Source organism: Centroberyx affinis, unplaced genomic scaffold (assembly GCF_046629955.1).
Source record: "Centroberyx affinis isolate AG114_WGS23_722 - 3 ecotype Tasmania unplaced genomic scaffold, CSIRO-AGI_Caff_v1 ptg002189l_1, whole genome shotgun sequence".
NCBI lineage: Eukaryota > Metazoa > Chordata > Actinopteri > Beryciformes > Berycidae > Centroberyx > Centroberyx affinis.
This window is the reverse complement of record NW_027280497.1, coordinates 59047-71688: the sequence shown is the minus strand read 5'-3', so window position 1 is coordinate 71688 and position 12642 is coordinate 59047. Positions and strand designations below refer to the sequence as shown.

The 12642-nt window shown below is 41.7% G+C and overlaps 2 protein-coding genes across 2 annotated transcripts; both read left to right on the top strand.

Annotated features, from left to right (window-relative positions):
* Window positions 1-4522, top strand: tmem128 (transmembrane protein 128). Its single transcript, XM_071532430.1, has 5 exons — window positions 1-169; window positions 1637-1769; window positions 2039-2200; window positions 3239-3347; window positions 3590-4522. Exons 1-4 carry the CDS (start codon window positions 70-72, stop codon window positions 3336-3338), a joined length of 495 nt encoding a protein of 164 aa, XP_071388531.1. The 5' UTR covers window positions 1-69; the 3' UTR covers window positions 3339-3347; window positions 3590-4522.
* A 2446-nt stretch (window positions 4523-6968) lies between these two features.
* On the top strand, window positions 6969-12064 carry otop1 (otopetrin 1). The gene is made up of 6 exons (XM_071532431.1): window positions 6969-7341; window positions 7657-7793; window positions 8154-8212; window positions 8547-8677; window positions 10575-11482; window positions 11894-12064. The coding sequence occupies exons 1-6, from the start codon at window positions 6969-6971 to the stop codon at window positions 12062-12064; spliced, it is 1779 nt and encodes a 592-aa protein (XP_071388532.1).
* Window positions 12065-12642: the final 578 nt, after the last annotated feature.

Sequence of the window (12642 nt, the reverse complement as noted above, 5' to 3'; positions counted from 1 at the left end):
GTCAGATGTTAGCGTTTAGCTAAAGCGGTACAAGATAAGACTGCTGTAAGGAAGGATAGGATCAACGAAATGCTTAACGACAATGAGCTTGCAACTTTGAGAAATAGATTTAAGAGAGATGCTGAATTTCTTATGCAAGGAACGGCATCGGGTGATCATGATGAAAAGAGTAAGCGTTTAAAACGTACAGTGTTAGCTAACGTCGCTGGCTAACTTTAATTCTGTCGCTTGTTGACAGCTAACGTTGATGTAGGTAACCCAACATTGCTAGATATGGCTTTGTGGGCATTGACATGGCGCAGGTATTGTGCTGGCAGATGTTTCGGCTCAGTTTGCTGGTTAACGTTAGTCTAGTTAGGTCATCTAGTCATCAGTTTGATATTTGCATGTTAGGTAAGCAAAGTGTTTGCATGTGTGAAGTGTCCTGTCTGGATTCCACTGGCGAGGTTGCCGTTTAGCAACTTGAAATTTTCATTTCACACAAAATTTGATAGTTAATGTTCAGAACTATCCAGATCACGACTTGACACGCAGAAACATGTGTCAATATGTGAATGCAGCAGGTTTCAGACTGAGGGGCTCAGTGGCAGCTTGTACAGTAGACAATTGTCTAATCTTGAGGCCCTTACTGGCAGGAATCCAGCAATTCTTGATTGTTTTGACTGTGTGCAAACGCTGTGTCAGCACTGCAAGCAACATGATACAGGCAAACTATACTCCAGTGTACCCCATCCAAGAGTCTTCTCTCTGCCAGTGTAAATTGATATGCATAATAAATGCAGCAGACCCAACATTTGCTGAATGGTCATCCCTTTTTTATTGATGGCCATGTTGCAGGGATTTAATTTTACAGTTTTCCATATTCCAATTAGAGGCTTCCTAAGTGGCCCTTCTGGCAAGACCAGGCCTAGGCTATAGTGTATCCAGAGCTAAGGACAGGTAGATGTAGCCTAATTTTGATTAAAGAAGATATAGGCTAACTACATGTCCAGGGCATGGAGTTCATCCTGAACTTTGCCAAGGACAGACCCGCTTGCTGAAGCACTTCACCAGCCAACAACTGGCTTTGATACGTTTAATCAACCACTAAATTATAGAGATTAATAGCTCTCCAAGAAGTAAGCTTATCTCAAAGAAACCTATCTGTTTCACCCCAAAAGCTCCTTAAACCTGAAAAGTGGGGATTGAGCACATTCTGTTGAGGCAAGATCATTCTCATATTTGGTAGTAAATTCAATACCACTTTGTAACCCCTTCTCTGCTCCCTGGTATTTAGTTTTCTTTGTGTCCTGCAGTGTGGTACAATTGAATTGAATGGTACCACTCCTTTGCTAGATAGCGAAACATCTAAGCAACTGGTAATCATCAGGGCAGAAAACCTTTCTGTCCATTGACCACAGTGGCTGGTAAATCCTGAAAGTCGTGTGGAAGATTTCCAAAATGAAGTTTCCATCTTCAAGTCAAGCTCTTCACAAATATATGTGAATATGCCTGTAATTTAGATGGTCATGATTTAATTTTAAGTTCTCATGGAATGAAACACACTTAACATTGACTACTTTTTAAATTAGAGCCATAGAGTGACACACCCATTCTTAGCATCCAAACAGTATTTTGCTTTTCCTTGATCTTTCAGGCCAAGAGGAGAAAGACGCGAAACCTCTCCCTCGCATTAACAGACACTCCGTCTTCTGGATTGTGGCATCTGTAGCTGTGACTTACTACGTAGACTTCCTGCGCGTCATCACGGAGAATGATGACATCAAAAGGTGTTACGTTGTTCCTTGAATTCATGTCATGTCATTCAGTCATGAAAGCTTCCTCATGAAAAAAAATAATCATGAATTTACTTTTTTCTGTTTCTGTGGCATCGCTGACGATAAACAGTCGCTGCATGGTCTCACCAGTGAAAGCAAAACTTGTCACGCTAATTCACATAAACCCATAGATTTATACTAGATAGTTGCACTGTATACAAAATTTACGGTCCCATTTTGCTGTTGTCGTCCCTCCAGTTTTAACCCATGTCTTTTTCCAGCTGGTGGTTCAATGTGGGTTCGATACTCCTTGTAATCTGCCTGTCTCTGGCCATGTTTTGCATCGTGTACCTGGAGTGGTTCAAAGGCATCCAGCACTACGACCAAGAATACCCTGCCATCCCTCCCATCACCACAGCGGCCTTCATTGCAGCATCTTGCAGGTAAAACAAAGCATTTGGCCTTTAACATGCCGTCATCCTTTCCAGTTCCGAATGGCAGAGATAAACTGCAGGACAGTTTCTTTTCAGTCTCCAAAGAAAACACAAGAGCAGGGTAATGCTGTAAGGATTTGAAAAGTTCACGAAAGTTACCTGGCATATCTATTCTTGCAGTTTATGCTTGATTCAAGCCATTTGCCTTGCTTGGGTACTTGATGAGAGGCGAGCTCTTGCTCAGTTAATGAATTGGCTCATTCAGAAATGCTGACTGTGCTGGTTTAATTACTTAAACCTGCTGCAGAAATAGTCCTTAACCTCCACTTGTGTTCAGGGCAAGTTAGGTCACAACAAATTGCAGAATGCTTCATTTCATTCATCTGAGGCACACAACGAAAAGACACTTATCTGTCTAGACAGTGTTGGCGTGTATGGAATGTCTCCTGAACTGACATCTAACCGAAAAATTCAGATATAGTATTGCAATAGTGCAAATCTCAAATCCATCAGTAATTTATCCTTATATCAAAGAAGATCAGGAAAGACTGATGAGGTAAGAGTCATTTTGAAATAGATTTTTGTTTCTATCTATTGCACTACAAGGTGGAGCTTTTCACCACAGTGTATTTAATCCTTTCATCGCTACGATATTGTCTGTGGTGGATTAGGGGCAGAATGGCCAATAACTGACTTTTCATCACTTAATTAATCATATGGGACTTCAAATTGCCCTATTATTATTATTATTATTATTATTATTATTATTGTTGTTATTATCTAGGTCACCAACATGTTGTGCCTGGCTGGGTAATGCTGTCTATTTGAGCTCTGCCATCTTAAATTTCAACATTTGCCCATTCATAGCCCATTTACCTTTTGTTTGAGCCATGATGTTCAAATAATTATTCAATATTCATCTTAAAATTGTATTTTTGGGACCCAAATATTTCCCCTGTCATTGACAATATAACCTTGAATATTTGTGTATTTGTAAGTGATTTCATTGACACACATCCTGATGGGTTATTTGTCCTTCCTTTACAGTTTTAACATAGCACTGTGGCCAGTGTGGTCCTTCTTCACTCCACTCATCCTCTTCACCCAGTTCATGGGTGTGGTCATGCTCATCTCTCTGCTCGGCTGAAGTCGACAGGTGAGGCCCGAGTTCTGATGGAACGCAGCTCAACTCTGCTGTGATCATTTGTTTGAATTTTCTAAAATATTATGTTACTTTTTTATTTTTGCAAGGTTATTTATTGAATTAATAAATAATTTCATTAGTCTTAGTTTTTTTTCATGTCATGTATGCATTAAATATGTTATACTTAATTTATAAACACTGGTGCTTTATACAATGAAGAGTCACAACTTTACCCATCTGCTTTTGTTTTGCAGCTCCAGTGGCCGGCCCTGTTGACCGCTATGTGATTGACTTTTGTGTTAATAAATTAATAATAGAGTTGTTTTTAGGAGAGGTATTCCACCGTTTATATTTGTATTGATAAAACTACCAAAGCTCTTAATTTATTTATATTTGTTTTCCAAGGCAATTTTATTTGTTACATAGAAAGCTTTTGTGCTGCAGAATGGGCTTCTGCTCATGATCTGTAAAATGTGTTAGCTTTTTCTTAAATAAACTTTCATAACAAATTTCAGTGACTGAATGCATCTTAAAAATGTGTAACAAACTTGTCCTTGCTGGACCAAGCAAACCTCAACGAAGCCACAATGAATAAAAAACTGGCATTAGCAGTTAAAAAGTTGCACCAGTGATTGCAGCTGAAGTGTCTCACTAAATCCAGGGTCTAGGCAGAACTTGATACACCTCAGCTTCTCTGTGGCCAGGATGACACATGGGATTTTATCAGTATTCTCCTATATCGTCTGTTGAACTGTTATATAATATTAAGACTATGCTGGAGGTTAGTGGAAACTTTTACATGGTTTAGTTTGGTTTGAGACTTAGTGAGGTCCTACTGAACATGTATTTCCGGTCTATAAAGCTCCTTACACAGTTGAGCAATTTGCAAGAAAATTGTCCAAATACAATCCTAATGTGGCAAATGTACATTTGCATGAACAAAAATCTCCCAAGAGCCCAATCCATAATCACAGTTTGGCGCCCCCTGTTGAAATGCTGTCACCCCAGTACTACTTTTTTGTGTGTGTTTTATTGCATTTAAGACGTTTTTTCACTGAGAATTGTCTGACTTTTTGATCGGACGTGCAGTATGTGACATGGAAATATGATTTTTTTCATGTATTTTGAGGCTGTAAAAGTGTTTATATCTATAATGTTTGTAAACAATGGTCAAAAACATTACTGTATAATTAATTATGTTGAGACAAAAAGCTTATTGCCGTCCTTAATCTATGTGGCTACAAATACATCTTACATTGTTCTTTAAGTCTGACTCTATTTAACCTTTATTTAATCAGGTAATTCTCACTGAGATTAAAAATCTCTTTTGCAAGAGAGACCTGGATGAATGCCACCGGTAAACCTACTGCTGTTCAAGTGGATCCCCAGCATAGAAAGGCTTCACGCTGAGAGCCCTAGCTGTTCATTGAGCAATAGAACAATATTCATATGGCATAAAAAAATACCATTAAGTACATTAAGGTCGCTATAAGCTCACTACAGACACAATGTAGAAATATTGTAGTGATTTTTCCTTGGGACAGCCAGAGCACAGGAGGCATGATCAAACAGCCAGCTGTTAATAATCAGATCGTGGTTTCCGCTGCTGTGTCTGCATTGTCCTGACAAATGATCTCTGCATGAACTCACCAGGTGAAGCGGTCATCAGCTCAGGTATCAGTTTGTTAATCATTGAGCCGCAAATAAAAGAGCGAGCAAGATCCGTTAGTTTCTCATCAAAGCCCCTAAACGTGTTATGTCTGTACATGTCAGTTCCTAGGTTGAGATGTACAGCTTACTGACAATGCGACATTTGCTCTTAAAAATGACTACTCAAGTTTATGGATCCAGTTCAGAGCGCCATGTTATTTCAAGATACTCAGTAAAAAACCCAGTCAAAGTCTAATAAGGTTGTCATTGGGATGTTAGTAAGGTGCAAACAGTGGAGCGCTAACTGAGCACTTCCAATCCAATCAAAATGTTAAGACATAATCAATCGATCATTGACATGCCTTGATAACGAATGGATCTCACTCTTTTATTTATCACGCTGATTCTCAGTGATTAAGAAACCGATACCCAGCGGATACCTGGGGAGGTGCTGTTCAATAGCTCATCAGGACAATGCAGACACATCAATGGAAACATCGTCTAGATTTGGAGGGGCCACCCTTTTGATCATCTGTCCAATGCGCGTGATGCCATTGATACGATTTTCCTCACGATAATGGGCCTTCTCATTCTGGCTAATGCGTCCTGAGAGCGCACTCCCACTATAATACAAACACTATACAATTGCATTACAAAAATATGACCCATTGACCAACCTACACAGTAAATTACTGTTAGCAATAGGTTATTGTATCTGTTACAGTAAAAAAAAAAAATAAATTTAAAAAAATGAGAAAGCAAAATTTTGAAAGGTGGTTTTGGGGTCCGAGGTGCTTTGGACCGTGCCCGACCAGCTTTCTCAGGAGTCCTGAGGGAATGAGAAGACGATTGAAACAGAATGGGAGCCATTGTGAAGACTTTACCTGTATCAATTTCACTAATTGTGTTTCACTTTTTAATTTACCAGTTGTTCATAATACAGCAATATTTGTTTAAAAGTTTAAAAAAATATATTGGTCGAAAGGTTGAGTTGCCACATCAGTTTGAGTTAATTTATTGATTGCCCCCATCCCCCGCCCTTAATTCATATCACACCAATCAGCTCTCCACCCAGTGTTATCACCAGGCCCACTATTGTTATGCTGATTACACTGATCCGAGTAGGCTATATTAAACCAGATGTTGGATAATCATATCAGTGCCGCTCTCAGTGCCGACGGCCTAAAATGTTCTCGTCCATGAGAGCCACTCACAAAAAGCCATTGTGAATTGGACTATTGAAATTTGATTCTTTTTTTTCTTTCACCCTTGAGAAGAAAACTTTCTAACCACAACAACGCAAGTGAAAATACATGTGAGACTTGGATTTGGAGCGCTTGTCAGCACAGGCCACTTGCCTCCAACTCACACCTGTAAAAAATCGCAACTTAGTGAAATGTCATCTTCCTTTTCATCTTACCTAGGCCTGTATGCCTAACAACACTCGATAGCCACCCTGAGAGGATTTCAGCAGACTTGGAAAGACTGGCTGGCAGCTACATTGAAGAGGTGGATTTGAGTGGAACTCGTTTTTTCCCCCTTTTATTGTGGATAATTCGGCGCTTAGTGTTTTTGCTTCTTTAGACAGTGAATGGTTGGCACAGCAAGCCCAGTGATTGCTCTGAAACATATGGGAGTTTCAAGAGGACGGCGGTCTGGGATCACCACAGACTGAAACGCAATCTCCCATTTTCAGTGACTCAGCGAGCGAGTTATACGAAGAGATATTTCAGTTTCAGTGTTACAAGATGACAATGGCATCTATCAAATCCATCCTCAGTAAGGCTGGACATTGAAACTATGCGTGACCACTGAGCCGGACCTTGCAGATTGAATGAGCATGTTTGGCACGGTACCTATCCGTCTGAATCCCCACCTTGTAGCAACAGGTTACGCACTTGGCCTCCCTCAAATGCACTTATAGCGCACGGCATTGACTTTACTCTTCTCTTGGGACTGCGATTTTTATACATTTCGCCCACCATGGTGGAGCACAGCGGCCTGGATATTATGTGTTTGAACAAGTATTGCCACAGTTCCTCCTCGTCGTCCAGCTCCGAGCACGAAAAGAAGGTTTTCACCAAGCTAAAACTCAACTTGACAGGAGACTATCCGAGGAAGAACGCGGAGATCCTCAGTGGCCAGTATGGGACCAATGTGCTGCTGATCGGGGCGGCGTTGATGTTGGCCATTGCGCACCATGGCCCCTCTGTCAAGGAAGAGCACCTGCTGTCCTTCATCACCTGCCTCATGATCCTCCAGCTGATCTGGATGATGTGGTACATCCTGATGAGGGACAGGCAGAAGAACCGACAGACCGAGAAAGATGTCCACGCCACCACATGCTGGATAAGAGGTGAGTCTGTAAGATTGAAGGCATTGGCGCAACATTACGCACAGCAGCAAATGCGTAAAATGGTAAAATGATGTCATTCTGGTCCATCTGTTTGGATATTACAGTAGATCTACAGTATCGACGATGTGTTTCTGTAACCAAACAAAATTATTTACAACACATTTACAATTCTTCTCATGAAATATAAAGGGTTTGCCAAAATAAAGAAACAAAACACATGACTCTTCTTGCCATATAGTCGAACCAAAACTTTAATTATTTTGTTTCACTAATGGCAATAATTTGAGCTTTATTTTTTATTTTTTTTCTTGGTAGGTGGTTTGACTCTCCTTGCGCTCCTGTCACTGATTATGGACGCTTTCCGTATTGGGTATTATGTGGGCTACCAGTCTTGTGTGTCGGCGGTACTTGGGGTATATCCTGTTATCCATGCAACTCACACCATAGCACAGGTAAGTTTACAACCCCACTTTAATTTCAATAAAGTGATAATCTTTCAGCAGTGTTAGACACTGTGTCTGTTTTTTCTGTGCACCACTTAACCAGGTAGGTCTTTGAATAATGTGCTCTTTGTTGTTCAGGCAAGTAGAGAGTTGCTGCAACAATATAATCCTATCATTGTCCATGTTATGTGAGTGTAACTGCATATGACAAGGGTAATCCTTCTGGTAAAAGGGTTTAAATAATTCCCACTCAATGCATTTTTGCAGTTTTGATAGAAGATGCCTTTTGATAAACTATACTCTGGATAACTTTTTACTGGACTTTTCAGTGTGTGCTTTTGTTGATTTCTGTTTTGGGATTTTGTTTAGGTGCATTTTCTCTGGTTTCACATCAAGGATGTCATCAAGATGTTTGAAACGTTTGAGAGGTATGTGAAATATGTGACATTAGAATTTAATGAATGTAGATTTTGGTTGTTCTCATACAAATATTGTTGCACCCATAAAATGACAGCAAATATGTTTTGATCACAGTCAGGAAACATCTCAGCAGTGACCAAACAACAGGCATGATATGAAGTCTGTTACATATTCGCACACACACACACACACACACACACACACACACACACACACACACACACACACACACACACACACACAACACCCTGTAACATCAAACTGTCAAATGCTATTAGCCGGCCACTTATATACACTAATGGTCACTAAACGATTAATCGTTTCAACTGTTTGTCTCCTCAGATTTGGTGTAATCCATGCAGTGTTTACAAACCTTCTCCTGTGGTGCAACGGTGTGATGTCAGAGGCAGAGCACTTCTTGAACAACCATAAGAGAAGGCTCTCTGCCCTGGGCTACGGAAACCTCACCATAGGTAAGGGCCAAGGGGTCGATTGCTGGCTTGTACCTAGAAGAAAAGTACAATAGTCCACTTGAGAGCTCGCTTCAATGGATGAAAGAAAAGGGAAGGAGAGGAGGGTTGCGAGGGGAAGCGAGGTTAGCTAGGCAGCCCAGCGGGTCTTGTTTGTGTCGAACGTCTCTCTATTAGGTTTCAGGAGACACACAGCGTTGGTAGCACTAAGCCCCCCACCCCATCCCGTTCCCCACACTCCAACCACCACCACCCGCCTTGGCAACCCCCCGCTTGACCTCAGACGGCTTTGTCCCAGGCTGCCTACTCCCAAGGGCGCTGCAATTACAGTAACTGATACATCTAAGCCAGGGGTTGGGGGGTTCGGCTGCTCCTCCTCATATCCGGCTGACTGTGAGGCTGGCTGCACCCTGGCTGTTGTTCCCTTTTTAATTAAAGGGTGCAGGATCATAGTGGTGCCCTTTGGGGGGCGAGGGGCGGGAGGGGGGCTACACGGCAGGGTTTTGTTGCGATGATCTCTAGAGGGCAACAGCATTACCATAGCATGTGTTTCAGTGTGTTTCACAAGGAGTGAGCAAGTACAAAAAGCACATTATCTCATCAACATCTAAAATGCATCGGTTCAGTGTTTGAGTTATTGAGTGAAAATTTGTAATTTGTAATTTAGTGAGTGAAATACAGCTAATGGGTATTGACCAGCCACCAACACATTAAGGGATTGGATAGAAAGTTTATCATGGAGTTTTGTAGCGCATGAAGGAGAACTATACTTTTTTTTTTTTTTTTTTTAAGAAACATGAACCTTGATAAGGCAGTTCTGCACTAATACCATCAAAGTAATTTAAAGATACACTGTGTTGTTTTTGGGAGAAAAAAAAGCTTAATAATGTAGTCCTTTACAGTTGCTTCAAATTTAAAAGTCTTCACAAATCCAAAAACCCTTTGAAAGAAACTGACTAAAGAGAAGGCCTAGAAGGCACTCTCTTACATAACTGTGACTGTAGCGTGAGGGAAGGACCACCACAGAGAAATAGTGCTTTCTAGCTTCAAATAATGTTCTGGTAATCCACATTGTGGGTGTGGCAGTAGCCTAGTAGTTAGTAATGTGGGCTTGTGATGCTCTCCCCTTCCTTAACAAACACCATCTAGGTGCCTCTGAGCAAAGCACTTGATCCCAACTGCCTCAGTGGAGCTGCTCAGTGCCCAGCAATAAAAGACTGTAGTTGTACTGGGCAGCTCCCAGGTGTGAATGTATGTAACTGCATAAATGAGAAGTAGGGCATTAGTGCAAAAGAGCGTGCATGCTCAGCAAACCTCACCTGAATGTAAAAAAAGGTCTTCTTTAAGCACTTGAGATACATTTGACTTTACAGAGACTAACATTTCATCAGCAAAACTATATAGCGCAGTTTCAAGACCTGCAATGCATTCATATCAGATCAAAACCTGTCAAAATGAAATGACGTCAGCATGCAAGGCCCATACACATTTTTTCATTCATCCCAGACTGGTCAATAATGTCTCACTCTAAAGTGCAATGTATTTCCATTTGACCTGCGCACACTGGGGTGTTGGCATGACAGATTCTGTCAAATTCTCCTGTCACAGGGAAATAGAATATTGACACAAAGCAATAGCATTTTTGACATTCAGATAACCTTGTTTGATCCAAGTGCATTGGAATTTGTCTGATGGGAATCTTTCCTTTTAATTTTTCAGAAATAATTTATTATGGTTTCTTATTCTTCTTGCCAATATAGCATGATGGTGTAAATGGAGCTGATTTTGTTAATCCAGCCTTAAAAGACATATGGTGTTAAAGGATAGCTTGAAAAAGTTGTATATTTTCTTTGTTTCTAATCTGTCAAACATCTGCATGTGTTTTTGATCTGTGTTGCAGTGCATTCAGAGCCTCACTGTAACTGCACCACCAGCGCTTGCTCCATGTTCTCCAACAGTCTCTACTATCTCTATCCCTTCAACATCGAGTACCACATCTTTGTCTCTGCCATGCTCTTCGTCATGTGGAAGAACATTGGACGGACCATTGACCTTTCCTCAAACCGGAAGAGGCCACCTACGAAAACCCACGGCCTGATCCTAGGCCCAATTCTGGGCCTGGTCGCCCTGGCCAGCACCATCGGGGTCCTGGTGGTCTACATCATCCATGTGGAGGAGTCTCTCCAGACGCGTCAGTCAGCCATCTCCATGTTCTACTGCTATGGCATCGTCATGCTGGTGTTCATGTGCTCTGCCGGGGCTTCAGGTCTGCTCATCTACCGCGCGGACCACATGCCAATGGACACCTCCAAGAACCCGTCACGGCAGCTGGACACAGAGCTGCTGTTTGGCTCCTCCGTGGGCTCCTGGCTCATGTCCTGGTGCAGCATAGTAGCTGTACTAGGCACCAACAGCAGCCCGCCTTACCGCTGGACAAACCTCATCTACTCTCTGCTCATTGTCCTGGAGAAGTATGTCCAGAACCTTTTCATCATAGAGTCCCTGTACCGCGAGCGGGACGACGAGGAGAGGGAGGACCCCGAGTTACCGGCTACCCCAGAAATCTTCTCTGTGACTTCTTCTTTGGCCCCGCCATACAACGGAATCATCAACCGAGCCTATGAGACCCCGGACAGGCCCTGTGTCACCATGGAGAACGAGCAGGAGGAAAGTGGACAGGTGTACAGGTGTCCGAGGAAACCTTCTGAGGTGCCTCTGCCTGTGGGGAACAAAGTAGTGGAACCTCCGACTGTGAAGAGGCAAATCCTGAAAAACGTTGCTGTCTTCCTCATAATGTGCAACATCTCGGTGAGCATTCTGACTTATTAAACAAAGACTTTCTCTTAGATGTACTTATTTCTGACAATTAAAGTGTAGATCTTGAAAGTGAATGTATCTTCTGTTGTGTTAAGGTCCCAGGTAATGACAGTCAAATATTTGAAGCATATATAAAATATAAGCGTATAACTGTATGCCCTCACTTAAAGATAGAATCCAAATTTGATTTGACCATCCAAATTTCAGGTATTTAAATATGTTCTTGGAGTGTTTGACTTTGTAGAATAGTCTGTCACATTCTGTCAGTTTATAGGGGTGCTTTCAATCTAATAAATCACTATGTAAACAAAGCCAGTAGCAGCGTGACAGTGTTTCAGCAAGGGCCACCAAAGTGAAATTACCGATTGGGGGTTTTAACCATTTCATATTTCTTTCTTTCAGCTGTGGATCCTCCCTGCCTTTGGCTGCAGGCCGCATTACGACAACGGATTGGAACAGGAGACATTCGGCTTCAGCATATGGACCACAGTTCTCAATTTCGCTGTTCCCCTGAACCTTTTCTACCGCATGCACTCAGTTGCTTCCCTCTTCGAGGTGTTCCGCCGGGTCTGACCAAAGAGCAGAGGACTGACAGAGCTAGATAACATGCACAAGAACACTTGTCACCACCGGCTCCTGTGAGTGTCTCACAGCGCAGGTCAACCGTTCAGGAGGCACTCTGGGTCACACTCGAACAGACTCGAAAGCAAGCCGTGGAGACAAACAAAATGTAGATCCCTCAGCGTAGGGATCACAGAGGAAGATGAACCTATTAGCCGACTTCATCTGAAGAATTACCTTGTATAAACCAAGGCATAAAACATAACGGTGTTGAAAGGTGCCTTTGGTGTTTAAGTATTTCAGTCTAAAGAGGGCCTTTCCTACACTTTGCATTGTAGTCATATTTCAGTAGGTTTTCTCAGTTTCCTGACTGGTGAATCATGTAAAATGTGTACACTGTATCTTACATGCACAATTTGTAATAGTGCAGTAAAACAACCAAGCTTGAACTGTTTAATATGAATGACTGAAACTATACTCCATAATAGACTACACACCTGATTACCAAATCTTGAGTTAAACATTCAAATATTACTGTCAAACCACTGAAACACCTCTTAGTTACAATCATCTAATAAGGGAATAGTACT